The following is a 26,844-nucleotide window of genomic DNA, read 5'->3' on the forward strand; positions in this document are numbered from 1 at the left end:
GGAGAAGAGGTGTAGGTGTTACTGTTGGCCAGCAAAAGGCCCACACTGCCAGGAATATGCAGGTCCTGCAGCTGGCTAGGAGCTCAGACCTGGCTGGGAAGGACCTCTTTCCAAACAGGACAGCAGGCCTGTGGAGAGCATTACTCAGCTGATCAGCAGGAAAACTGCCAATGGAAAGAGAAACTTTCCTTCTCACAGCAAGAAAAGCAAAAAATCTGTGGGCATTTGAGAGAACTGCTGATGGAAACAGATGGAGATGTTGGCCAAGAGGTGGAAAGGCCTCAGCTGGGAGAACATCCCCCATGTGAGGAGACACCACAGAGGGTTTATGAGGACAGTCTGCCCTAGAGAACCAGCCGAGATCCTTGTTCTGGGAAACTCAACATCTACTAATGCCTCCCATTTTCCTTCTTTTTTGATTCTGCCTTCATTTCTTCTCTACTCCGTTCCTTCTTAGATGGAAGCAGCAGAAAAAAACTAAACAAAAATAGAAGACAACTGAGTTGCAACTACCATTTGTACAAAGAGCCAAAGCAGGGCAGTAAGAAATGGCTGAAAGTCGTTACTACATAGATCCAGAGGCCTTTGAGTCTTCTTTGCTACCTGTCTTGTCTTTTGGGAAGTTATCAGTGTGATGTTCAGTTCTCTGTTATGAAGACACTGAAGAACAAGAATTTATGAAGCTGACTGGAAGGTCCTTCAAATACTTGTGGAGGTTGTTTGGAAAGTAAGAAATATGTCAATTTTTTTCTTTAACAATTTAAAATACAAAGTTATCTTAGAAGAAAACTGCAAATTTAGTCTATAGTCTACCCAAACTTTTAAAGAAAGTTCAAGTTGCCAGTACATGTGAAAGACACACTGGTATCACACACAGAATGGCAGCTTTCCTTAACCAACTGTTTTATTTACATGCCATTTGGCATAACTGGGTACCACTTTGCAATGGTGTTGATGAGCAAGTACTTGATGATAAGAACACAAGAAATTTAGGCTGGTCAGAAGCTTGCCGGAAAACAACCTTTCCTAACTTATCCATTAGGTGGTGCTCCAAGAGTACCAACGGAGAAGGCTTTGCTCCTCTTCAGTAGCTCCAGAAGGAGCAGAAATATGCTTAACTTGACAGGCTTCAAACTATGGTAGCAAAAGTTGGACCATAGCAGTGCACACATTTAGGAAACAACTTAACATGACTTTCCCTTCTTGAATGTGTAAAGTCTCTGCAAAACACACTGTTTACATTGCTTCTGCTTGGCAATTCTATTGTTCATTGCATATTGGATTAGATCTTCTATGTCCTTCTCTCATCCTGAACAAGACAAGCAATAAATAAATAAATAAAATTATCGAGTGTCCATGGTAACCAAGCTAACAAAAATAGTTTATTCAGCAAACTGTCATTTTGCATTCAAAGGATTTGTAAAGCTTTCTTATGGCAGCAGTTTGTAAACATTTTTCAGTCTCTAATTCTGTATAAATGTAAGCAGATCAGGAATACAAAGTACTGTTTATGCTATCAGCCAGCTCTACACTCTTCAAGGTCCCAACAAAACACACTGGGAAATTATAAGCTATGTCTCTCATATATAAATAAGGCAATTCAACTACTTACCCAGATAAAAAATAACAGGGACAGTATCTCCTCTCATCTTGATCCCCACCCTAAACATATAAAAACAGTGCAAAAATATGAACAGCAGCCAAAGTGCTATATAATATGTACGTTCTGGCCTTGCACTCAGAATTGGTTACTGGAGATGGCCGAAGGCTGGGATCAGGAATTCCATCTTCAGACATGTTTGCATAGCACATTGCAAGATCAGGGCTTGATTCCTGCTGATACTTTTGGGTCTTCTGCATCTACCAATGTCAGTGGAAAACTAAGATACTCAACTCACATTAGTGACCTTCTAATACAAGGAGAGGCTGGAGAAGAGATGGCTCGGAGGTATCTCGTCAATGTATATAAACACCTATTGGGAGGGGAGTAAAGACGACTGAGCCAGATTCTTCCCAGTGGTATCCAGAGAAAGGACAAGAGGCAATGGGCACAAACTGAAATATAAGAAATTCCATTTAAATGCAAGAAAAAAAACCTGTAAGTGTTACTGTAGTTTTACCATAAGAGTGGCCAAACACTGGGAAAGGTTGCCCAGAGAGGTTGTGGAGTCTCTGTCTTTGGAGATATTCAAAACCCAGCTGGACAAGGTCCTGAGCAACCTGCTGTAGGTGACCCTGATTTGAGCAGGGGGGTTGGACTAGATGATGGCCAGAGGTCCCCTCCAAGCACAGCTACTCTGTGATCCTAATGTACAGCTAACAACTCCCTTGCCTTGCCAGGCACAACTGCCTTCACCCAGTCTTCGCCTCTTCCTGGGACAAACAGAGATGAGGGGAGCACTCATCCCTTTCCCTCCGACGAGGGTCAACAGCAAAATGGTAAGGACTAACATCAGATTTAAGGGACAAACCTGGCTTGTCCTTCCACCTCAGCTGTGTCACCTGTGCCACCCTCTGGGAAACACAGAGAAGAACCTGGCTCAGACCGAACCACCACTTTCCATCCTGGCTGAACTGAGAACATCTTCCCTGCTTGCGTCAAGCTTAGACATGAAAAGGTCAGATGGCAGAGATAAAAAGAGCACCATTTTATGAAAAGATCGAAGGTAAAATCTTGTCCCAAATGAAGGCAGCAGGAGCTCTGCTAATAGACATACACAACTGAAAAATCCTTCTCAGTTGAACAGTCCTGTCCTATGAGATTGTAGGCATCCATCCCATACTACCTCCTTCCTGAACTGCCATCCTAAAGCCATTTGGGTTTTCTTCCCTCCCCTAATCTTTTTGAAAAGCTCTCTACCTTGGTGGTCAGGTTCCTCTTTCAATTTGACCAAGTTAACACATGGCCAGAGTACAACCACTAGTTCTGGGGCCAACACTGGTTTATAGCTAACACGGGTCTTCCCTCCCTACTAGTTGCCATCCCAGATACGTACAGAGCAGACACAGCATCCCTCAGCCTATCTCACCCTGTTCCAGTCTGAATACGGGTGACTCAAGCTGTGCATGTTGCTCCAAAGGAGAGTTTAGGGGTGTCCTGCACTGCCACGTTCACATTTCCCAAGAAATAACCTTCATAAATCCTCAGGTGGCTGCACTTATTGAAACCCCTGCAGTTCCTGCAAAAGTCTTTCTGACTTTATTAATAAACTGTCTTAATTACACCCATCCCAGCTAACACGTGTGCTTTTCTCTGCTGCTGTGCAAGGGCAGCTCATCTGCACAAAGTCACCATTGTCGATGGACAGAGCGTGGGGCTGGAGCCAGGAATTTATGAGTTCTTATCCCCAGCCTGCCAGTGGCCTTCCATGTGGCCTTGGAAAATAACACTTAACGTCTTTGGGTTTTTAGCTGTAAAATGGGAATAATAATCTTTATTCATCCACCTCAAAGAGGTGATGAGAGGATTTTATGCAGTGCTCAGGATTTAAATGTTTCCAAACAAATTTTATAATAACCAGTCCAAGTTTTTAAACCCATTCTCAGCTCATCTCTTGCCACCTCCTCTGCACTTGGTGATAGTGGTTGCTTTGCTTATTCCCCTGAGTATTCTACAGCTAGCTGGATTACAGAGCCATTACAACCAAAATAGGTCTAAATGGAATAATTTGCCCAAACATTGAATTATATTCATCTCAAATGTATCCGCAGTTTCCAAAATTTGGAACCAATCTTCATACTACTGAAGTCAAAAAGGCAGAAGCGAGCCAGCTCATCTTTTTCCCATTTGAAGAAAAATGCACCGCACGTACCCTGTTTACTTATTTGCAGTATCCCATCACATCGAAAAAGCCTCTGACTTTGGGAGTCAATGTAAAGACAACACAGAGAAATGCATGGTAGCTTCCAAAGCCACCGCAGATACGGAGCAGCCTTTGCAGAACACATTTTTCTATCCTGTTGATGGAATTGATAAATGAGCGGGCAGCAGCCAGGCATGGTCAAAGCCTTCACATCAGCCCCTCTGGTACGTCAGGTAGCGTTGTTCATTTGTTTGAAGTACTAAGAGAAAAGTGGGGAGTCAGGAAAGGGCTGGTAGCTTCAGCATGCCTACCCCAGACACAGCAGAGCCACACGCTGCCCTCTCCTCGAACACACCACCCAGCCAGCGTCCAAGCCTGGTGCTCCTTGGCAGGTCTCGACCTGCCATACCCTCAGTCTAAGCCCAGAGGTGATAACTTACACAAAGTGTTAATTCAGCAAAACCGTGTCAGATCTTTTGAATTTGCCCCTGAAATTATTTCAACACGTGATCACCAAGGAACATCTTCCATTTTTTCATCTCACCAGGGCAATTAATGCAATTACTAAAATTATTGAAACTTTTGAATGTACAGTTGCCTATGTTTGAAACTTTTGAGTGTACAGTTGCCTGTGTTTGAAAATATTAAAAAATAAGTACATTTCAAGGAATGGAGTACTTTCAAGAAGTACTGAAAAACTGGTTGCTATGCAACTCAAGTATTGTCCATATTATTCTTATCAACAGATGACATATTGTATAAAATAATATAATCCTCTTTAAAAAAAAAAACCACACAATACAGTAGAAGGCTGTTCAGGGGTGGAGAATTGGCAATAGGTCAGAGTGCTGTCATAAACCTGACGTTGATGGTACATACATCATCAATTACAGAACCATAACATAATTATTATGATTATTTAAATGACACCCTTGATAATATATATAAATTGCCTACAATGAAGCAAATGAACCTGAAGATATCAGCTACATGCTCTCAAAAGAAATGCTTATTCAAACAAGACTGGGATAATATTTTCACATTGTGAGGCCAACCAGGCTGCTTCATTCATGCACTGCCTTAACTTTGCATGCACGTTTCCTTTTATTATGTACTTTGAATATATATTCCTAAAAATTGGTAGTGCTGGTGTGTTTTAGTGGGATAGTAAAATATTGAAGGTTCTGTTCTAATTCCTCAGAACAGCTTCAGAAAGTAAGAACTATACACCTTTTCTCTCTGCTTTTCCACTGCTAAATAATCCCAACCCTCCGAAGAGAAACAACCTCACCTTCTGCTCCCTGGTACTAGTCCTCTGATCAGGAGCTTTAAAAATATGAACATAAAAAACTTTATTCTTATACAGCCAGGGCATGCAGGCCCCCACACCATCCAGTGGAGGAGCTCTGAAATGGTACCTTTTACGTTCATTTTACTTTTTTCAGACAGCCATAAATTGCCTTTCATGTAAACAAGAATCAGATACAGAAATGCAAGAAAAATTATCTTCATGGTTATTTAGGGTAAGCTTGTGATACTAGAATTATTCCATTTTATGCCCTGCTGAAACCAGCAGGATAACTCAGGAATTAAAACATCGTCCACTGCAGATTACGGATCCAGAATCCAGAAGTAGACTATCCACAAGCAGATTACACAGTGCTACCTGCAATGGCTATTTTTGTGATGTGGCCAAAGACCCACCACGAAGTGAAGGTTTCTGCACTCCACCCCACTCTCCTCTCTAAAGAAGATTCATATGAAATCGATAACTTTCAAATTATCAATGGACAATGCTTTATTCTTCACAAGAAATAAAGATTCTTAAGGTGAAATGAGGTCTACCGTAGCTATTGTCTGCCATCAGAAAAATAGCAGAAGTTATCAGAGTTCAGACCACTGGTGCAGATCTATAGAGCTAAAGATGGACACACATAACAATTATGAAATACTTATGAAATAAGGACAGCAAAGATGTGACTAGCCCATGTGCTCATTCTTCTGGCTTCTACCACTACTGCAATATCAGAATTTTTTGAGAATTATTAGTCAATCTGCAATCCCTCAAATTGCTGTCATTACAGCAATCACAAGGATATTTCATTTATTTTGTAATTTAATGTTACTACACACACCATGGACTTTCGATCACAAAATGGCAAATGTAACCTTTTTTACCTTTTATTTTAGGATGCGCATCTGATTAAGCTTATTCAAAACAACTATATCATCATCATCTACATCACTGCAGGAAGAGTGGAGATGGATCAGTGTGTTTAGTTCTCCGATGGGGAAGCACAGACAGAACAATTTATCCAAAATCCAGGTAACCGGTCTCCAGCAGAGTCCAGACTAGAACTGAGAGCTCCCTCCTTTGCACCAGGGAGGAAAATTCTTAGCTGGTGTCGAGCAGGGTAAACTGGTGAATGTCAGTGGAGCTTCACCACTGACGCCGTCTGCGCTGGCTCTTCACTGACAGTATTTCAGCAGCTTGCATGAACATACACAGAGTCTTCCAGAACCCAGGTTTATTCCATGAACATGCAAATGCCAGCAACTCCAGTCACAGAAAGGGACATTAGATTTTAACACGCTGCTTTGAGCAGCTGGGCATGCTGCTATAAAATCGTATGTCCTTAACCAAAGCATTTATCAACATACTTGAAATGCCCTGTTCCTGTTTCCATGGAATTTGATGTTGATTTGGCAAAAATAGGACACAGGTACTGAGCAGTTCAATACTTTTGAAAACCATTTAGCATTCCATTCCTCTTTACCTGAGTTTTGCCTGCAGAATAACCACTTCCATAGAAACAGCGAGAGAACACTTGGTATTCTTAATTACAGATCTGATCTGCAGAGCTCTTGCCTTCTGGCCCCTATCCCACAGAACTCGCACTTAACTTTAAGCACATGTGTAGTCCCACTAATGTTAAGCCCAAGTTCAAATGAGTTCTTGGAATGAGGCTGTAGTCCTCAGCATCTTGCAGAACTGATCTTGTGTTTATTGTTACTTACATACAGTTCTACCACAACACCTCATGTTTTCTTTAGGAACCAAAATGTTCACTACGTTTCATAGATTATTCCAAACAAATCTGAAAAGATAGAGTGCCACAGCTAAGCAGCAATTTAAAATGACACAGAGAAAACCCAGAAGAAACTGAAATTATTTGAAATGTGAAGTTCAAATGATAAACAAATACATATAAACATAAACGTTCTTTATATTCATAGACTGGTAAGGACAATGGATGAATTAAAATACAAAACCGATACATGTCACCAGTAACTACATTGTTCATAAAAGAATGAAGTTCAGAGATATCGATATCCTCCATTTAAATTAACCTTTACTTACCTTGCCGTAGCTCAGCAGGATTATCCTCACTAAGACCACGTTAATGTGAGCACCCAGGGACTCATCATGATAGATTTCATTAACCTGCAAAAGAATTCAGCGCTTTAACCACGGTACTGGCAACAAGTAACTATGAAAGCAGTGACACAGCAGTACCTTTTATGCACTGTCATTAAGCCAAGGATCACTTTGTGATCATATATAAAACGGGGAAAATTCCACCAATGTGAGAGGGAATGTTTTCTTTTCTAAACTCTGTTGTAGCCTCCCAACAGGCCATAATTCAGGAAATAATTTAAAATCAACACATCATCAGAGACTTCATATTAACAGCTATTTAAGTGCCAGCCTAAACAGTATCATGGTGCACCTACACAATGCAGCTGAGATGATCTAACAGCTACTGTTGCTAAGAAGGAGGATTCCCAGCTCCTCCCTGCCTCATCCCAGCTGTGTGTGCCCGCTGGAGCCCAGAGCACAGTAATCCAAGCAAAATCCTGAATAGCTCTCCGCTGGGCAAGAGCATGCATGGGGAAGGGGTCGAGTGAGCAGAGGGACAGGACCTCTCTCCTGAGAGCCATTTGCTGGATCCGCTCAGCTGCACCCTGTAACTCTTCCATCTGGGACCCATCACATCACACTCTAACAAGAGGATATACCTCCCTCAAAAAGCATCGTTGGCCACATGGGCTGGCTTTATTGTGTGTCAAAACTAATCAATGTTAAACTTTGCAAGCAGAACAAAAGCTACAAAATGCCAGCAAATTAAAAACTGTCTTCTTTTTTTATACTAGAGCTACGTAACTGAACCTGCTCATGGGGAAATCACCCTAGGAACACTGAAAAGAAAACTGTAAATATTTAGAGTAGAGAATGAAATGTGGATGTATAAAGATTACTTAGGAAACACTGCTACAAGCAAGCTAGGCAAATATTAACCGTTAAAGAGGCTGATTTAGGTATTCAGTGATGAAGACTGCATGAGACTCAGCCAAATGGCAGGGGTTTAGGTTTACAAATTAGAAGAGGCAGATGAGATTCCCTGCAAGGCAAGTGTCTTTCCTAAAACCTCCTTTCCTTGGTAAAGGTTGCACCAAACTGGACTGCTTTGCTGGCTGGACCTAAATTTCTTTATTCCTGCAAAACAGATTCATTACTACAAGCTAATAAGTAACTTTCAGAAAACCTTTCATTAGAAACATAGTAAATAATGTCCTGTTTCTTCAATCAGCCCTAGTCTTAATGACTCGTCTTTTATCTCTGTAAAAATCATTAAAACTAAATACATCAGTATAGGTTTTGCTAAGCAATCCCCATTGACATTTTAAAGTGAATATTAATTAATTTAATCAGTATTTTTGGATATAAGAGCCTAATTTTATGCCTGGTAAAGGTCCAAGTCCTGTGCTGATGGTTAGGAGACAGCATGGCTGAACCACGGCTCCAGGAGCAGACTCACACCCTGCAGGGCACCTGCTCGGGGAACCTGGGGAACATGCCGTGGGATGCCCGGGATCCAGGCTCGTTACCGGTTGACGAGCAGATCGTTGGCTGGAAGATGGTGGGTGAGGAGCCCGTGGCTATGACTGGCTTCAGGGGCCGCTATTTTCATTGCGGTGTAGAAGTAGCTGATCTGTTCAGATCTGCTTTGTAAACAATACCTTGGGAAATTAGATCATTTATTTACATGTCTAAATAAGACTTTAGAAGACTAACTTTATACTCCTGTATTTAAAAAAAAATCTTTTACTTTGAGGACCACTACTGAACACAGATATAAAAAGGCAAGACATAAACATGCATTTTGCTTTACAAAAATTCTTTCACCCAGGAAAAAGACCCTTGCATGTTGTCAAGGGAGGCAAGGATATTAATTTGCCTCACTGTTTGTGTAGTGGGAAGAGAGCACACGCATCAAGAATATGAGGCTGAAATAAGCTGTAAATTACCTATACATGAAATGAGTACTGAACAAAAACTCCTGTCTAGAGAGGACAGTAAACACAGCATGTAAATAAGTATTTAATTAGTTCATAAAGCATAATCCAAATTGCTGCACACCGCTCCCTCATTAACTTCCAGAATTTAACCTAAGCCTCTTTTAACAATAGTTGAGTAACAGAACAACCGTATCGCTGTTGCGTGCCAAAATGAAACTTGGCTTGAAAACATGGATGGAACAGAATTGAAACACTGTTTGACTGTTCATGCAAATGACATCTAACAAACAAACTGTGAATGAACAGAAAAGCACAAGCACTGTAAAAAGCTGCTTGGTTCTCTTGGGATACTGGATTTTTCTGCAAGACAGTGGGTCAATTCAAAGCTCTGGGTCTTGGTTTCATTAGTAAGGATGAGTCCAACCCCTCTTCACACAGCAGCTGAATTGAACCCTCTGTGCCTTTCTCTAAGCTAAACTGTGGCTTTACTAGTAGTGTCTTACTGCACATAGATAATACGCTGAAATAGATGCTTTTCTTTTTTTCAGCATGGCCTAAATTGCACCTATTTGTTTCAGGACATTATTAAAGATACGAGATCCAAGTGACTGAATGTTGTGCTCTCAAACATTCATGAAAAGTGCACAGACCAAAAGGGCCTCCACAATCCCTAGCTCAGATTCTCCAAATTTCCACCTGTTATTTCAACAGGAAAGCAGAGTTAAACTAATGCAGTTCATTGTATAGGGCACAAAATGACCAACCAACCCGCGGAATCGGAAAGCTCCAGGCTCTCATCCAACACAACTGCTGAAATGTTTGTTTCAAAGCAGAGATAATCAGACAATGGATATATATGTTCAGATGTCAGTGTAATAAATACACACAGGTGCGAAAACGATTACATAGTACTTCTACAGCACTGCATCTCCATGTACTTCAGTAGGACATCCTGGTTCATATCAACACAAGAAAAATCAGAGTCAATCTCCTGTTGTTCTTAGATCAGTAAGTCTAAAATTATGTTGCTGCACAGGGAAAGAAAGTACACAGAGACCATCCCAAAAATCACAGCTCCTGAACTGAAGGCAGTGAATGCGTTAAATCTTGTTAGATGTCCTACAGTGATGCAGCATTTATAGAGGGTGATGAAGAAGCCTGGGTAAATCTCAAGGAATTCAAAGCATGGTGGAATACTGTAAAGAGACTTTCATCAAGCTATTGTAGTTCACAAACTATTTTGGGATAACTTTGGTTTATTTTTCTGGGATATTTCAGTCAAAGCAAAACATGCATTTCTATTTAAAGTTTCTGTTTAGAAATCAGGCTGGCACAGATTGGTGCTACGTAAGAAAAACAAAGACTTTATTTATTTTTTCTTCTGTCCCTCTCTGCTTATTTTATAATTCTTCTGCCCTGAGCAAGTTTCAAGTCAGCACAGTAAGCACATAGAATACATCAAAAAACCCCAACTAAAGACAAGCTAAGCATCTGTGAGATGCATCATGCTTTGTAAAAGAGGCACTGCAAAGTTTTTATTATTGAGCAAAGCGGGGCCCAATCCTAAAAGGGAATTGAAAACTGCTGTAACACAAATAGTAATAAACAGCCTGCAGTTTTGCTAGTCTTGGTGCGGAGTGGGTTACCTGCTGATATAGCTGGCAGGATTTTAGGGTAAGTCAGGTGGTTCCCTGAATCTCTAATTAAACCAATGCGCAATAGGAGAAAGAATACTCTGCATATTTTGGCAAGTCATCGGCAAACTCATTCATGCAGTTTGAAGGAGTTCCCAGCCTTGCAAAGTCTGTTAGCATCTGCTATGCAAAAGACAGCCCACTTCATGACAACTCAGCTCCATCCCGCTGAACCATAAATCATCGCGGCTGAGTTCATCCCGAGGCGCACCCTCTGCAGCTCCATGCATTGCACCGTACGGTTGGGTAAGCACTGCTTCCTCAGGCTCCCTGAGCACACACCCGTGATGGACATCTAATAGTTTCAACCTCTGGCTACCATCAACCTCAGACGGATCTGACCCAGCTACAGCGGCCATCAGAGGGCCTATCTAACCATTTGGAGAGGGCACAATACAAGATGCAGTTTATGCATCTGGCTTTTCAGCCACCACAAATTGCTGATCCATCCAACCCAATTAGACTGCTCTTCAATCACCCAACATCCTTATGTAACTGTTGCAGAAACTACCAATGGCTACGTGCTCTCGGGCAGAGCGGGAACCATGTGTGCATCTCTGCCAGAGCGATAGCAGAGGAGCTGGAGAGCATCAGTGCCTTTGCTGAGGGATGGCAGAGCTCCTTGCAAACCATTGTTTGAGCCCAGCCCGAGATACAGCTCATTCATCAGATCATAATTATCTGCAGCAAAGCCTCGGTGCCTGGTGGGCATCCAGTGATTGTCTATTTCTGTAAGAAACGGCTGTTTTGAATTACAGAATAGGAACCAGAAATGTCATGGTGGATACTGAGCACAAACTTTTGTAATCTGACCCTCCCAAAAGTGTTCCTCTCTCACTTTATTTTTCTGTGTTCCCACTTCAAACACCACTATCCTCTTCGATTTTCATCACCTCCTTTATGCTTTTGAAGATCCCAAACTAACATTTCTAACATTCCCAAAGCTTCATCTTAATCCCACAGGAATAACATTACATCAGTTCCTCTGGTGGATAAACTATGGTCACACAGAAAGTCATCAGGCAAAATCCAGGGCTCCTAGTCTCCCTTTCTAGTCCTTACAAGGCATTTCCTCATTTCCTCAGAGAGGAACTTTTTTTTTCTGAAATCTTTGTTGAGCGTCACAAGGAAAAAAGAATAATGAAAGCACACACCACACATGAAACTTAAAGGTCAAACTGTGATCTCAGATTTGGAAAACATCTATCATTCTGCTCAAAACCACAGGCAACAGGCAGTTTTAGAAGAGCTTGGCAATGTACATTGCGAAACAGAGATAAGAATCTGGCATTTTGTATGCAAATACGAGTCCAAGTCCTGATTTACCTTCCCTGGTGTGAGAGTCAGTAGATGTTACCAAGTCCAAGTTCGCTGCTTCTGATCAAAATGAAAAACATTCCCCAGAGCAGATGTGTTGGCAAGGCACTAGGTAGCTTCGTGTTACGGGTCTCTATCTCGTCTTCAACTGTAACATTGGCTTTAGAAAGGTCATACACTTTGTTTTCTGACTTCATGACTAATTTATTTTTCTTAGTTCCTCCCTCAGGCTCTTGGAACTCCTCATTCTTTCCCACAAACCACTGCTCCGAGAAGTTTCTCTAAACACTGTAAATTACCTTTGCACCAAAACACTCAGTATTTGATTGAAGTACTGTCTCAAGATTACTTTAATAAAATCAACTATAGTATCATAAAATAATTAAGCAGATTCATTTATCATATTACTACAAGGGACAGGGGTGTGGTGTCAATGCAATAAATATGGTGACCTCTTCAAATCTAAGTGGTTTGGTTAAGAAAAGCATCCAAAATTTCAAAGCTGATACTAATTATCCATACTCCATCACACAAACCACACTGTCACAACTCAAAAGTCCCTTACCGCAACCTTTACGGCTAAAGTTCATGTTGTTGGTATTTGGAGTAAAGGAAAAATCTACCTTTTAACAGTAATTACCCTCTACCTCAAGGATGGTACCAAAACCTGTGTGATGCTCTGTGCTATGTCCAACAGAGCAGCAAGGCACATTCCAGTTAATAGGTATTAGGTGAGCAATGCTCACCTAATAGACACTGGAAATATTACCCCTGTGAAAATGAATAAAACCTGTGAGAATTCAGAGAGGGTATTTCCTGCGGGACCTTCCGAATGCCCAATCACAAGTACAACTTCCACTGTAGTGTGGCAATCAAGATAATGAACAAAAATAATCTCCTGAGGCCTCGTCAGAAACTGTTCTTCTCACTAGTCACAGCTACTGGTCTATAATGAACAGTCTAAACGTGGAGTTAACTCACATACATATAGTTAAATTTTCAAACAAGCTGTAATTCAACTATTGACAGCTGAAGTCCCTCAGATTAATTGAGCTGGACTTGCATTTGTTATTTGTGAAACTTCTTAGAGTTAGTTCAGATCTGAAGTGTACATATTAAAATACACTGATTTGAAATAATGAGTATTGCTGCTTATGAATTATTTAATTTTTAAAAATCCAGTCAATTCTATATTACTGAAATAGCCTTCCCGTCTAAAAAAAATGCTTTTTAGCTTAAAAAGCACGATTCTGAATACAGGGTGCACCATTATTTCAAAGCATTCAATCATCGCTTTCTTTTTAACAGCTTGAATTAGACAGGCTTTCAGGTTTTCATCCAACTGCCAGTTAGAAACCGATGGCATTTCTGCCCTTTCCTCTCATTAGGGACTTGCTGTTCTGTACCTGCAAATCTTCATCCTTCATCAGCCAGAGATACGAAAGCAGAAATCTCATCTATAATAGTAGTATCATGTACATCCTATTAAAGAGGACGGATAACATATTCAAAAGTGCCTCAGGGCCACAATTTCAAAGACATGTGTAGTGCTGAAAGATGCAGGTGAAAGACTCCAGGGACTTTCCAAAGCCCCCAGCTGCATAACTCCCATTGATTTCAGTTATTCAAATGAAAAGTTGTTTAATGTATTTGTTCTGGAGCTGAAGTTTCACTTAAAGTCTGGGAGAGACATAATCCCATGGGCTAATTTCTGAAACTGATTCTCACTGATTTCAAAGGCAGGTAAATGACTAAATACTCAGATAAATCTAGCCCAGAGTGAGGCATAAATCCTATTTGGGGTCTATCTCCCTTTGAAATAATGGCAGTTAGGCACCTATCTACTTTGAGGAGATGGGGTTTAGCATCGCAAACATTTTGGCCATATATCCATTACACGGATGTAATGGAGGCTAACCCCTAAATATTGCAATATCACACCTTCTACAGTAAAGGAATGAAAAGGAAATTAAAGATTTTTTTGCCCCTGGAAATTGTCCAAAAATCAAAAAATGTACATACTTTGTAGCCAAATTCTTCCCAAAAATATACAAGGATGACAATTGCCAATTAGAAAATGAGGTAGTTGAGGAATTGAGGAATATTGTGGAGGAAGAAAGACAAGGTTACAAGAAAAAGCTAAAACAGGTGCCTCACTGGGGAAAAAAACACAATTTGAAGAGCGGCATGGAAGCTGAAGACTTGAAGTCAAGACAGATGGAGCCAATACATTCAAATGCAACTGAGCTTATTTTGCGACACACTGTTATCTGGAATGGCCGAAATATTATAAGATCACATATTCTACCTCTGCCTCTTTAGGAAGTCTGTTTTGAAGATATTCATCTTGGATGTGACCCTAAACACAGGATTGTAGAGGCTGAAATATTCACCCTTACCAATACTGCAGGCCCAGCCAGGTAAATGTACTGGTGAGTCTCAGGTCTGCCGCTCTTCCACAGCAGGTGGCAAAAGGCCTGCTTAATCATGAAAACTATTTTAAAAAGGGTTATGAAACAATCAAAGAATTTCAGCCCCAGGGCTGGCTACCACCAATACGTACTTTAGCTCACTAACGCCCATTCAGCACCCTGCTCCTCCTCCCAAAGCATCCTGCAGTGAAATCCTTTTGTTTCCCAAGGAACAAGATAATTCTCCAACGCCGCTTCTAGCCTTGCACTTTTCTAATATTTCCAAACGCTTGTATGAGCAGATAAAATCCCTGGGATTTTTAGCCGCCTTCTTGCTGCAATTAAATTACCTTCCACGTTCTTGAGTAAACTACAGAGCTGCAAGATACCACCCAAATATCTCTCCTCTGTTGCAATGCTCCTGCATGCTATAAATACAAAGTTAATTTGTGCAATGTGTGGGCTCACGCTTGGAAATGCAGAGGACTATGCAAGCTAATATCCTTCCCAGGAAAAAACACAGCATGACGTACGAAAGAAAACGGTGCAAGCAAAAGGCAGCTGAGGGTCTCTAAAGCAAAAACAATGGCATATTTTCCAAAGATGGACTGAATGTCCCGATGGTGCTGAGCAGAGAGAAGAGAGGATGTCAAGAGAAACCGGAGTTTTTGTATGAGGAAATGACTGGAGGATGAAAAGGGGGTGGCAAGAGGCCGAGCTCACTGCGGTGAAACGGCTGGCGTACAGTCAGGCAATATATGGCTGCAGCCCAAAGCATTAAAAATCCTCTGGCGTCTATCACCATTCGTTTGGGAGTGACTTCATTTGCAAACTTTGGGATAAATATTAGCACAGCTATTCAAGATAGCCAGGACACCCGGCCCCTGTTTTTTCTCACTTTATGGCTTTTAGGTGTGGACTGTAACACATCACTTAAGCAGCACAAAACAGATTTACTGAGTAAGTCATTGCACTGGGCTTGAAAAAAATATATTGTTTTGATTGGGTTGGTGGTAGGGTTCCACCCAAGATCCCTGGGAAAAGTTAGTTAAGGACAGCTGCTCACGCCATCACAGACAGTGAAATCAAGCAAAGTGGGGAGAAGGAACCATGCTGGAGTTGCTTCTGGAAAAGTGATTTCATGCCTCCAGGAGCTCGGGCACAAGGGAGGATTCACCTGGGATTTATTTCATTTTTGGAACCACAGAAATTCAACTATTTGATCACCCTCTTATCTCCAGTAAATACTTCCACTATTATTTTATTTACTTACTATGCATTCTTTGATTTTATGCTTAGTACCTTGTTACTGTAAGAAGCTAATTGATTTTATGCTTAATGCCTTGTTACTGTACAAAGCTAATTGATTACATCCATAAAACCAGCAGCGTACACACAATCTGATGGTTATGGTAGGATCTTCCACCAGATTTAAAAGGACAGCTGGAATTTTTTGTAGCTGTCTCTTCTTTTTCAGCTTGACCTACACATCTCATCAGAAACACACTGTCTACATGTGACCCCTAACAGCTAGAGACCCCAAGGCTTTTTAGATTGGGCCCATTCTCTACAAAAAAAACAACTACTCAAGGAGGTGGAGCAGAGGACAACAGGGGAGTCACTGCGTGAGTTTCAGCAAAGGAGACGGTAGCAATGGTCTACACAGAAATTCGCCTTGCATCCATCTAGCAATGAGGGCAAGAGCTGGAGGAGCTGCCAGCTGGAGTTACGCTGCCAAGGGGAAGGAGAAGTTCTGCGTTGTGATGTCCCTCGGCACGATACGGGTCCCCAGCATTGCCTGGTATCTGTAGTAACAAACCCCTCTTGCCTCTCTATATTGGAGCAACGCTTGGACAGCTGGAAACAGAACTGGTTACCATCATCCATCCCTCTGCTAAAATACAGACTCTAGAAACCAGCTGAGTTTTGAAGAAGGAAAGAACAGGACAACACTGATGACTGCCAGAGACTACCCAGAGCCTCCCCGAGAGGCCTTGTGGATTTCAAACAGCTCCTCGTATTTGGACACAAAGCAAGGGACACATCCTCAGTCCCCAAAAGACATGCTTCTACCTCAGATCTCCCAACAGAACAACTACTGCCTATGCCAAGAGCTGCTACAGCCCTGTGGTACGGTTACACAGGCTGTACTTTCTAAACCACTTGCAGAGACAGCATGCTTAAGAGTTGTTATTTCTTACAATTTGCGTGTTGGATGGTTTGCTAAAATTAGGAAAAAGTATATTCCAGAGCTGGAACATTTATGGCTTCTTTACCATTACTGTATATTTTAATTCTTAAAAATAGATTTAAGTGACATGATAAGTAAAGAGTCCTGTTTAATCTATTTCAGCCCGCTTGCCACATTCCTGGTTTGGCCTGTTTGGCTTGTTAATTTAGAGATGTATAAACCCATCTGTTTCACTGTAGACTTTGTTTTAAGCCTCAGAGGAAACAAACCACACAAACAAATGAAATTCACTATGTCATTTCTGTTAGAATATATGTATTTACAGCCATCAGAGCAGACACGAAGTATCCTATAACTCTAATGTTAGTGCAGGTTTTTAACTATTTACAATACTGTTACAAAAAGTCAGTGCATCTGAATTTATATCACACAAGGGATTTTCTTAAATTGTATTCCACCTCTCATTTAAAGTGAAAAACAGTGACATTCTACACATTGTTAAAAGAATGTAATAAAGAAAGAAAAAAACAAGCTTCATAATTAAAAAAATATATCTTGGAAAAAATACATCCCAGGCAAATGTACCTAATAGCCTGGATTTCTGTCCATATATCTGCCTCTATGGTTTGTAATGCCAAGAAGTCACCTACAGACGCTCATTCTCTTGACATGACTGTAAACTTCAGCAGTCATACTCTATTTGTCAAAAATAGAGCAGACCTTCAACTTTTTACTCAACATTTCACTAAGAACACACACTCACTGAACCTGAAGTTTTTACAGAAGTGTGTTTTATTGAGACCAGACTCTTGTTCCAGATGAGAATGAGAAGGAAGAAAGTCATCCCTGAATGAGTTGCTTATGAAGGGGGCTACCACACACTCCCATTTTTTGGCCAGAAGAATAAAAAACGTATTTTGATTTTGATCTATAATAGAGATGATTTTTCAAAACTTGATTCTTTCCCACAAAATAGAGTCCTTGCTTACTGACCAGGGTACTAGAGGGCTGCTGTGTCTGCTGCACTGATATTTAGAAAGAAAAAATGGTTCTTTCAAATATAATATTCTCTAGTGTCTCCTTTTATCACTACTACGCTACATAGTCTGTTGCACAGACTATGGTTCTGAAGATTAAATATTTAACTAAGGAAACCTAAAGATATCAGTCATGCAGTAAATACTAAATCAATTTAAGAAAGTTCAGTGATACACTGCATAACATTTTACTGCAGGGTGAACAAGGAGTAGGTAGGTGGCCTGGGACCTAAAGTGGTTGTTGAGGAATCAAAGAATTCAACTGAGTAGTTTTAAAAATGTATAAGCCAATCGAAGTTTCTAATAGAACCTTATTTGAAGACAGGTCTCCAAACCATGTTTTTCAGCAGGGAGCTTAGGTAAAGGGAATATACAGCTAAAACATAATGACTTCCATGAACCTGAGCCCCTGACCCTGTGCCCCCATCCACCACAGCACATAAGCAGGACTTTGAACATTTTAAGAGTCCCACAGTCAGCTGCTTCCTTGGCCCCTTTTTCTCTTTTCCTTCTCCCCCTTTGGCTTTTCTGAAAGTGGCCTGGATTTTCCTCCCAGAGTTATTTTATCTCCTGCCACGAGAAAAATCTGTTATGTCTTATTGAAATGGCTAAACCAGCCTACATTCACTGTTCTTTCAGTGCCTCCCCACAGTGCAGTTAGCGGGGTTGTACTCACAATATTCATCAGGGTCAGCAGGTACTTCTGAACATGTTCTTTCCCATGGAATTGAACAACTGAGTCATCAACCCCCAGAAGGACTTCAATGTTGTAATCATCCTCCGTTGCATGCCTTCGATAGCGCTGCCTCGATCTATGCACCCGGTCTTCAATAAAGCTCAACGCGCTGTCGAGACTATCCAAATTAGTGAGGTTAGCTGCTGAAATCAAACAGACAAACGAGTTATCAACCAAGAGAGGTTCAGGCTCAGGTCTCAGCTAAGATGGTATAAATTTGAAGTAGCAGCGTTTGTTACGTTCTCTGTGTTATATAACAGCATTAGTTTCACTTACTGTCAATTAAAAATGACCTAAATGAGAGAGAAATCTGACCCAAAAGATTTTTACTTTGCAAAGTAAAAGCAATACTTTCTACAAAGTAATATTGCGTAATAAATACAAGGCCAAAAGGAGAGCAAGTCATACCAATGTCTTGATGAGAAGAATGGAGCTGTTTGCAGTAAAATACTTGCTGCTTAAAAGTACTGGTAACAAAAATACACCATTCAGGGGTCTTGTGCTACCAAGGATATCCTCCATTTCAGGACAATTAAAGATAGACATCATACTTCAAAATCTGATCTTACTGCCCACAGAATCCTATTTCAAGGCAAGTGCAGTTGCCAGTATAGCCTTGTTCTATGCAGGCAGGTAGTAGCAAACCAATCCCTCCTGCTTCAACACATTAGCTCCTTTCCTAGATACATACATGAAATTCAACAGTAGTGCACATTTTAGATATGAAATTAATTAACTTATAGCTATGTCCACAATTTTTTTAACAGCTTTTCATCCTTCATTCCCAATTTGCCATGTCACTTTGCATTATTGTATGCCAAAGACCAATCCATCAGGCACAATAGTAGCCAACTTTATTACTAACAATTTCTAATAGTCCCTGTGATATGAAAAGCACGTTCTCTGTCAGGACGGGATACAGTTAATGTGGCACCTACCTACCAAAAATTAACATGAATGGAATCTTGACATTTCACCCTATAGAATAACAATGATTAGCATTAATATCATTATTATCATTTGCATTACAAGAGCCCTGGAAGCCCCACTGAGAACCTCTTGATTTCAGAGAATGTCAGGAAAGACTTGCTCAGAGAGGCGAAGAAAGGCGGCGAGAGCGCTGTGGATTGATTAAAGGCTCCCAGTACTTAGTTCACAGAAACATAATAGGAAGCAAAGGGACGAAGCTAAAGCCATCACCTTCAAAGCAGAAATAAGAAACAACTCTTGGAAATGTTACAAAAGTGGATTCTCCATCTTCATTTATTGAAGTTTTCACATCAAAACCGGCTGCTTGGGAAGGGATGAATGAGTCACCAGATCACTGGGCTCATTACAAGAACGTCTGTGCTCTTGCCTCAAGACTGCTGCCTCAGGCTGCTGTTTCAGCAGGTCCTGGGCAATGTGTACCCTGAGCAGAGCCCCCCGCAGCTCCCCGCTGTGGTGACAACAATGTACCGACCTGTCCAGCCTCCGGCTGCCAGGACGGACACACACCCAGCCTCCCCGGACCCCACCGCAGTGTTCCTTACTGCCTTGTGCTTCAGGCTGTGCCTTGTGTGGTGAGGTCCTTGTCTCTGTGCCTCCTAGAAGAGACCTGCAGCCAAAGGACAGTCCCCAAAAGACACATTTGCCTGGGCAGCTTCTTACCATTTCTCCACCAACCTTCAAGGACATGCTTGTCATGACACCCGCATCTGCAGGCCACCGCACTGCACTGGCAGAGCTCCCCTCGCTCACAAGACAGACAGAAGGCCCCACGCGGTGGTCCTACATCCCCATGGAGCCCCAACGTCCTTCTCCTGGGAGAGCAGCATTTAATGCGGCTAATAAGCACAACCACCATGTTCTCATTGCCAGCCTCAAGGCTCCCAGCAGCTTCTGCTCCTGAGGCCGCAAGTTTTTAAAATTAGTCTGGTCAGGATCCATGATTCAGCATGAAAATTCACTCTTCGCACAGAGCCCAGCTGTCACTCCCAGGTTTACTGTGGAGGGAGAACAGGCCTGGCCTTGCAGCAATGGAGACAGCTCTTTATCAGGGCTCAAAAGATGCCAAGCAGCCAGCTCCAGCCCTACCTCATGGTTTACTCCACCAGGAAAACTTCAGTGTTAATCCTTGCTAGCGCCCAGAAGTAATTACCTAGCTATCACAGCGGTCTCAGGGGATTCGCTATGGGATCGTGGCGCAATCATACATTCATGATCTATAAGGCAAATCACAGTTACTGTAAAATTTGACCATCAATCTTAAAAGCTCTCTAGAAAAGTAAGACTAGGCTGGCAGGGGCTGCAGGTCGTGTCCTCTCTCTGCTTCTCACCAAAAAACACAGTAATCAGCAGCAAGGCCAAAGCTATCAGACCTGCTTTTGCAGAACAGTGGTGCTGGGCAGGCGGGGAGAGCCTGAGCCCTGCGCTGCGGCTGCAGACGGGCAGCTCTGCTGGCTGGGGATGCTGTTATTTTGGTGGATGATTGGCTGTCAAGGTATCTAGAGCTTTTGCGCTTTCATTTCTTTCCCTTACGTGTCAAAGTCAAACTAACTCCTAGTGTGGTATCTTTATTCCTGCTGTGAGTAAATCAGCCAGAGGCAAAATGTGATCCTACGATCCTGCATTTACCATCCTGCAGTGAAAACTGCCTGTCCTCCCTCTTGGCTCCTCACTTCATCACTGTCACACTATAGCCCTTACAGTCCTGCCGACTCCCGAGAAAAGTTATCAGGAGGTTCCCCGGGAGTCATCTCACTGCCAGTGGGTGCCAACCAACTACTTTAAATTTTGCTTGGAGCATAAAAATTCCCCACACCCCCATTTACCTTCACCCCTCAAGTGTTAGCCCCTCAAGACAAAACACCCAGTGGGCACTGGTACCTCTGAGGCACCGACCTGACATGCTTCCCAGCAGAGCGCAAGCCGCACCGGCTCCAGCTGGCGCTGGAATCACCCCAAGACCAGCAGCACAGCTCAAAACATTTACTACAGTAGCTGCAAGATTTTTGGTTCATATCCCAACTTCCCACCAAGTGTCCTTTCCCGGGAGGCTCTCCTGAGAAAGGCACGGATGCCTCCACACACGGCCTGACCACACATCGCACGGACTCCTCCTCCAGACGCCTGCTCTGCCTCTCAGTCTCTTGGATGATGAATTGTTGGATTTGCTGGCCCAAGCTGTGTTATTCCCATGTTGGATTTGCTCCTAAATGACAGTTTAATGAAATTAATACCTGTATCTTACCACAGAGGAAGTGAAACAAAGTTGCATCTGTAGTAAATGAGAAATGTGTCATGTTTTGGCATCTCAGCTTTCCTTAGTTAACATCAGCAACTTTTTTGTATCATCGTACCGCTAACAATATGCTAGAAAAGCTCAGGAGAAAAACTCAAAGAACTAAATAAGACGCCACATTGCTCCTTCATATTCTCTGCGTTACCTTCCTTCTGATCACCCCTGCACTTTGCACAATAACATCCCAAAAGTCATCTCAAACTGCACTGTGTTTTACTAAATCATCCCAAGACCTCTCCATCAGATGTTCATTTTCAGCAACTTTTGCCAAATCAGCGCATCAGCCACTAATTATTGGTGCCAACTTTGTTCCCCATCTCCCAAGAGCAGACACTTGGCATTTGCAGGGGCTAACAATAGCCTGTGTTGAAACCTTCTTCTTGCTCCCGCTAGGAAAAATTCACATTTGTGAAAATTAACCACTGAGAGACAAGGTTGTATTTTTCTCTTGTGCTGCTCATCCAGAATAAATCAAAAGGACAGCAGCACTGTAACAGTTCACCCAAAAGTCCCTCAAACAACCTCTTTTTTCTAAAGCCAGCTAAAAACTCAGTGATATTTCAGTGATTTTCTCCTAACAGTGCAGACCGTCTTCCAGTGAAGGAATAAAAAGTGCCCAAGTTGTCAATAGAAGGGAAACCTGTGCTTCTGGCCTAAGCATAAAATCAGGAGCCAGGCAGCTTGGCTTGTGCTCCTGCCTCTGACACAGACTTTCCCTGCTGTGCTGGGAGATGCAGAAGGCAGCCAAGAGCTGGGCAGCAAAACTGCCGAGGGAAAAGCGTGTGCACAATCCCACTTGATGCTGCAGCCTGGGGTTTTTTTGGGTGTCCTCCATTTTTGCTTGCAGTTAATGCAGGCAAGTGATCCTAACTGCTCCTAGGCAGCAAAGTCCTAGTCATTTGCTGACTCAAGAACCTCAGCTGTGACAGCCCCAATGATGCATTAACATATGTAGAGTACATCGAAACTTAAAGAGGACAGGTCTTCATACCATGCAGGTGCAAACTGCTTACAGCATTACATGTCATACAAGATCCCTCTCCTCTGCTCCTGTCTCCTGAGTGATGTGCAATATCCCAATCTTTTACCTAAACTGTTCCACTTTTCAATCTGGTATTTTACTTTTTGTATCTGAGCTCTACCTGAGCTTCCACGTTCGCTGGGACTAGAGGTCTGAACACCCAGTACCACGGCAGCATCATGCAGCCTGGCTCCGATCCCCATCTCTAGGACAAGGAAAATTCACATTGACACAAACATCAGTTTTGCCTTTGCAGGTCTTCAGAAAAATTCTCCATCTGTGACAGTTTGCGATGTCTGACAACACCTTATTTTCTGGTAATTTTTGCCTTGCTCATTAATCTTTGATATCATGTGCTTTACAGAAATCTAATTACATGACACCTCCTGATTCTGCCTTACCCATCGTGGCAGGCAAAGCTCAAACAGATGCTGTGAGTTACTGAAGCATGAACACGCTGCCTGCCACGAAAACCGCCTCTCCCTGTGTTTTCTGTCACTTCCTTTAGGACATCCACCAAAAGCACAGTTGCTGGCTTGTGATCTTGTTTTGTTTTTTCATGATCCCTTTCAAAAAGGCTCACGGAAATACGGCTGCACCTACAGTTCTTAAAGAGTCGCTTATGAAGCTACTGCACTTTAATAGTACGACCTTTAAGGTTCCCCAATCTCACAGCAGCAATATTGTCCTAATAAAGCAGTTTCTAATTTTTTACCTCCTCTTTCTGGTAGGGGGAAGGGAACTTTCTGGCAAGCCCAGAGCAGAGACCAGGACAGGCAGCTGGGAGACTGAACTGCATGTCGTTTTCACAGCCATCATCTGCGGCTTGTCAGCACAGCAATTCACTGGAATTTCTTTTCAAATATGAGCATGCAGCATTCAGACCGGCCAGCCACCATTTCAAATGCAGCTTGTTTGCTTTTGCGGACACTTCATCTGTCACGGCAGGAACAGACAAACACCTGATCCGACTGCTGAGCACCTTCCCTGCAGCCTCACGAGGATCAGCTTCTGACAACTCCTGACGCGCTGTTTTGTCGCTGATATCCATTCCTGGAACACACTCCTGAAGGGACTCCTGGCCTCCCATTCCTTCATGTGGCTTGCTGCAAACCACCAGCTTTTTTGTTGTTTTTTTTTTTATTTTTATTTTTAACCCCAGTGACTCAGACTGAACACCAGTGAAGCACAGCTGGAGTCTGTTCTGTTGCGGTGGCAAGCGTATCTGCGCGTGCAGCGCTGCAACGGCGCAGAAGCATGGGGCACCCACCCCTGCTCAGCTGCACTGCAGCTGGTGGCAATGCCACTCTGAGCCTGGGACTTGCGATCACAGCGTAGGCGTGAGGCCATCCACCATTTGGTGCTGCAAACGCAGGAGGAACAGGCTGTGTGGTAGGGAAGCAGAAGGAGGCAGGGTGGACTTGCTTTAGCTCTCAGCTTCCCACTGCTCAAGTACATCTGCACCTCTGGAAAAGTACCAAACGCCCTCGACAGCTTGACAAAGAACTGCTCTTTTGGGAATTGCACTTTAAATCACAAGTCATCTTTTCTGTAATGCTCCCTGCCACTCGTATGCTGTAGGCTTCCGTCGTGTCTGTCGTCTGCGATCAACTGACTCCCCAATTATCCCCCAATTAGCCTGTTCATGTATTGTACCAAAATCCTCATTTGTCTTCCATGGCAAATTGAAGCCCAACCCGTGGAGGTTGGAGGCAACAATGAACAGTCAACAAATCTTGCTTTTTATCCCCTGGCAATTTTTTCTCCCATTTTTAAGTTCCTCAGTTTGGGGTTTTGTTTTTCATTCCAGTTGCACACAATTGTGATGTGTTTTGTTCATTTGCTAATCAATAGTTTCTCTGATGTTTTAATTTTTTTTTTTAAACTTATTTCTGCTGGTTTTACAGCCCTGCTCACCTTCCTCTTTGCTTTCCGTTTTGTTTTCCAAATGTCCTCTATTTGTCTTTCTTCTCCCCCTTAACCATCCTGCTCAGATACATTGGTCTTTCATAATTTATAAATCCCTTTCCCATACTACAGTCTGCACTTGGACCCTTCTGCTATAGATCATTCACAAGAAAACTGGGTAAATCCAGCCAGGTGAATTAAAATGGAAGAGAGCTCCTGTGAGGTGAAAGCAAATTGAAAATGGTCTAAACGAGAGAAGCAAATCACACACAGTGCACTGGGTACATGATACAAAGTTACCCCTGTTTAAAAGGCATTCCCAGGAGGACATTGCCTCAACACAATTTTAACTTGGAGCTCAATTTTCATAGGATTCTTGTGATTTCTTGAATCACAGGTTAACACAGTGGCTGCTACTTGGTAAATCCTTAACCAAGGGCAATTATTGCAGCAGAACTCTCTTTGGGTGTGTCTTCAAATTCCTCCTCTTCCACTTTTTTATATAAACCAAAAGCAAGACCACACTAGTAGTCTAAAGACCAGGCATGCACCAGGCATCCTCACCAAGGTTACGAATCCTCATCCTGCCCTTATCTGCAAAGAAGCAGTAATTTAAAAGGAAACCTTTGGGCTGCATGCCTTGCTAGCCATATGATCTCATTACGAGCTCCCTGCCTCTTAATTTACGGTAATGCCATTTCTAGTCAAATCACATTTTAACACAGAGCCTGCTCCACCTTTCATCTGTCCGGGGGAAGTTTGCCATGGGTGTCGGGGTAAGCTGGGTTGGGCTCTCAAAAACAGGTCTCAGACTCCAGCTGCAAGAAGGCCAGCCGATATGGCAGCTCAACTCCTGCTGGAATGATCTGGTCATGGCATTTGAAATCAGGAGGAGTTCGAAGTATTTAACAGTATTTCAAATACTGTATATTTGGGCCTTTATAGAGCACTTCTTGTAAACTTCTTGGGGCAGAACAATTGTCCCATATTTGCAGAATGAATGCACATTCTTGCAAACACACAGGCACAATCACCGTTCCCCTTCTTTCTTGTCACCTATGCAACAGCACAGTGACTTTAACTCTCAGGACATGCTCAAGTACCTGCCTGAATCAGAGTGATAAAGAATAACGAAGTTGAAGCCTACCAAAGTGGCAAAATAGAGGAGAACTTTCAAAACTGAAAAAAAAAATTGTCTTTTCCGAAGGATAAACCAATTAGCGCAGTGACAATGGCCAGGTGGACGCCGTGGCAAACGGCCAGGCGAGAGGCACTAAGAATAACCACAGCTAGATGTTGCCAAGGAGATATTTTCTGGCATGTCACAACAAAGAGAAAAGGTATTACAATACTAAAAAGAAAAGTTGAAAACTAAATTGATCTCATCAGGGCCACCGTCACACAATGAATAACATAAAGATAAGAGATAATTGCACTGCTAAAAGATTAAGTGAGAGCGAGGTAATAGAATACCCCGGGCTAAAACTTTTTTTTTTTTTTTTTTTTTTTTTTTGCGAAATGGTGAAACATACTGTGTTACAATTTCAACTTTCATATTACAACATAATAGTCAAAAAGGAGAAATGAAAGGAATGGCAAACCAGCCCGGCAAACCAATCTGTATGACCTGGTTGAAATGGAGCTCTTTGAGAACTGAACATAAAGTTTTTCCAACAGCAAAACTTAGCCTTTGGAAAATTTTCAGCTATCAACCTTACTAATGCAAACACAGGTTTCACAATTTAGCACCAAATAATGAATGAGCGAGATGTTTCTAACTCAGTGCTTAAAAGTAAGCTCAAAAAGGGGCAAAAAAAGCTACTCTGTAGAAAATTAATTTCTGGGCCAACCTCTAAGTTTCACTGACTTAATTGACTGCATCTGGGAAATGCTTTTCTTGCAAATATTTTGGCAAGTCATTGTAAACTGGCCCGTACTGCAGAGCCTGTGACTTGCAAAACATGTTGCCTGATTTACCACATCCCACCCGTTTAGAGAGCCCACAGCTGCCCCAGGAATAGGGCTCCGTCCCTCGCAAGCCCTCAAGCGCACGTGTGCACCCGTGCAAAGCAGGCTTTGTTTTACATGACTCATGTAGAGCTACAAAGGGAGCTCAATGCTCTCAATCTCATTTGCAGCTAA

At 42.3% G+C, this 26,844-nt stretch overlaps 1 protein-coding gene across 5 annotated transcripts in view; it reads right to left on the reverse strand.

Annotated features, from left to right (window-relative positions):
- Window positions 1–26,844, reverse strand: part of ADAMTS2 (ADAM metallopeptidase with thrombospondin type 1 motif 2) — a 266,308-nt gene that overhangs the window by 39,011 nt on the left and 200,453 nt on the right. For all 5 annotated transcript variants that reach the window (XM_076350335.1, XM_076350339.1, XM_076350338.1 and 2 more), the window contains 2 exons: window positions 18,431–18,633; window positions 7,165–7,248 (listed from right to left, as the gene is read on the reverse strand). In XM_076350335.1, coding sequence (XP_076206450.1) covers window positions 7,165–7,248; window positions 18,431–18,633 — 287 coding nt within the window. The remainder of the gene's footprint in view (window positions 1–7,164; window positions 7,249–18,430; window positions 18,634–26,844) is intronic.

This window comes from Aptenodytes patagonicus, chromosome 12 (genome assembly GCF_965638725.1).
Source record: "Aptenodytes patagonicus chromosome 12, bAptPat1.pri.cur, whole genome shotgun sequence".
Taxonomy (NCBI): domain Eukaryota; kingdom Metazoa; phylum Chordata; class Aves; order Sphenisciformes; family Spheniscidae; genus Aptenodytes; species Aptenodytes patagonicus.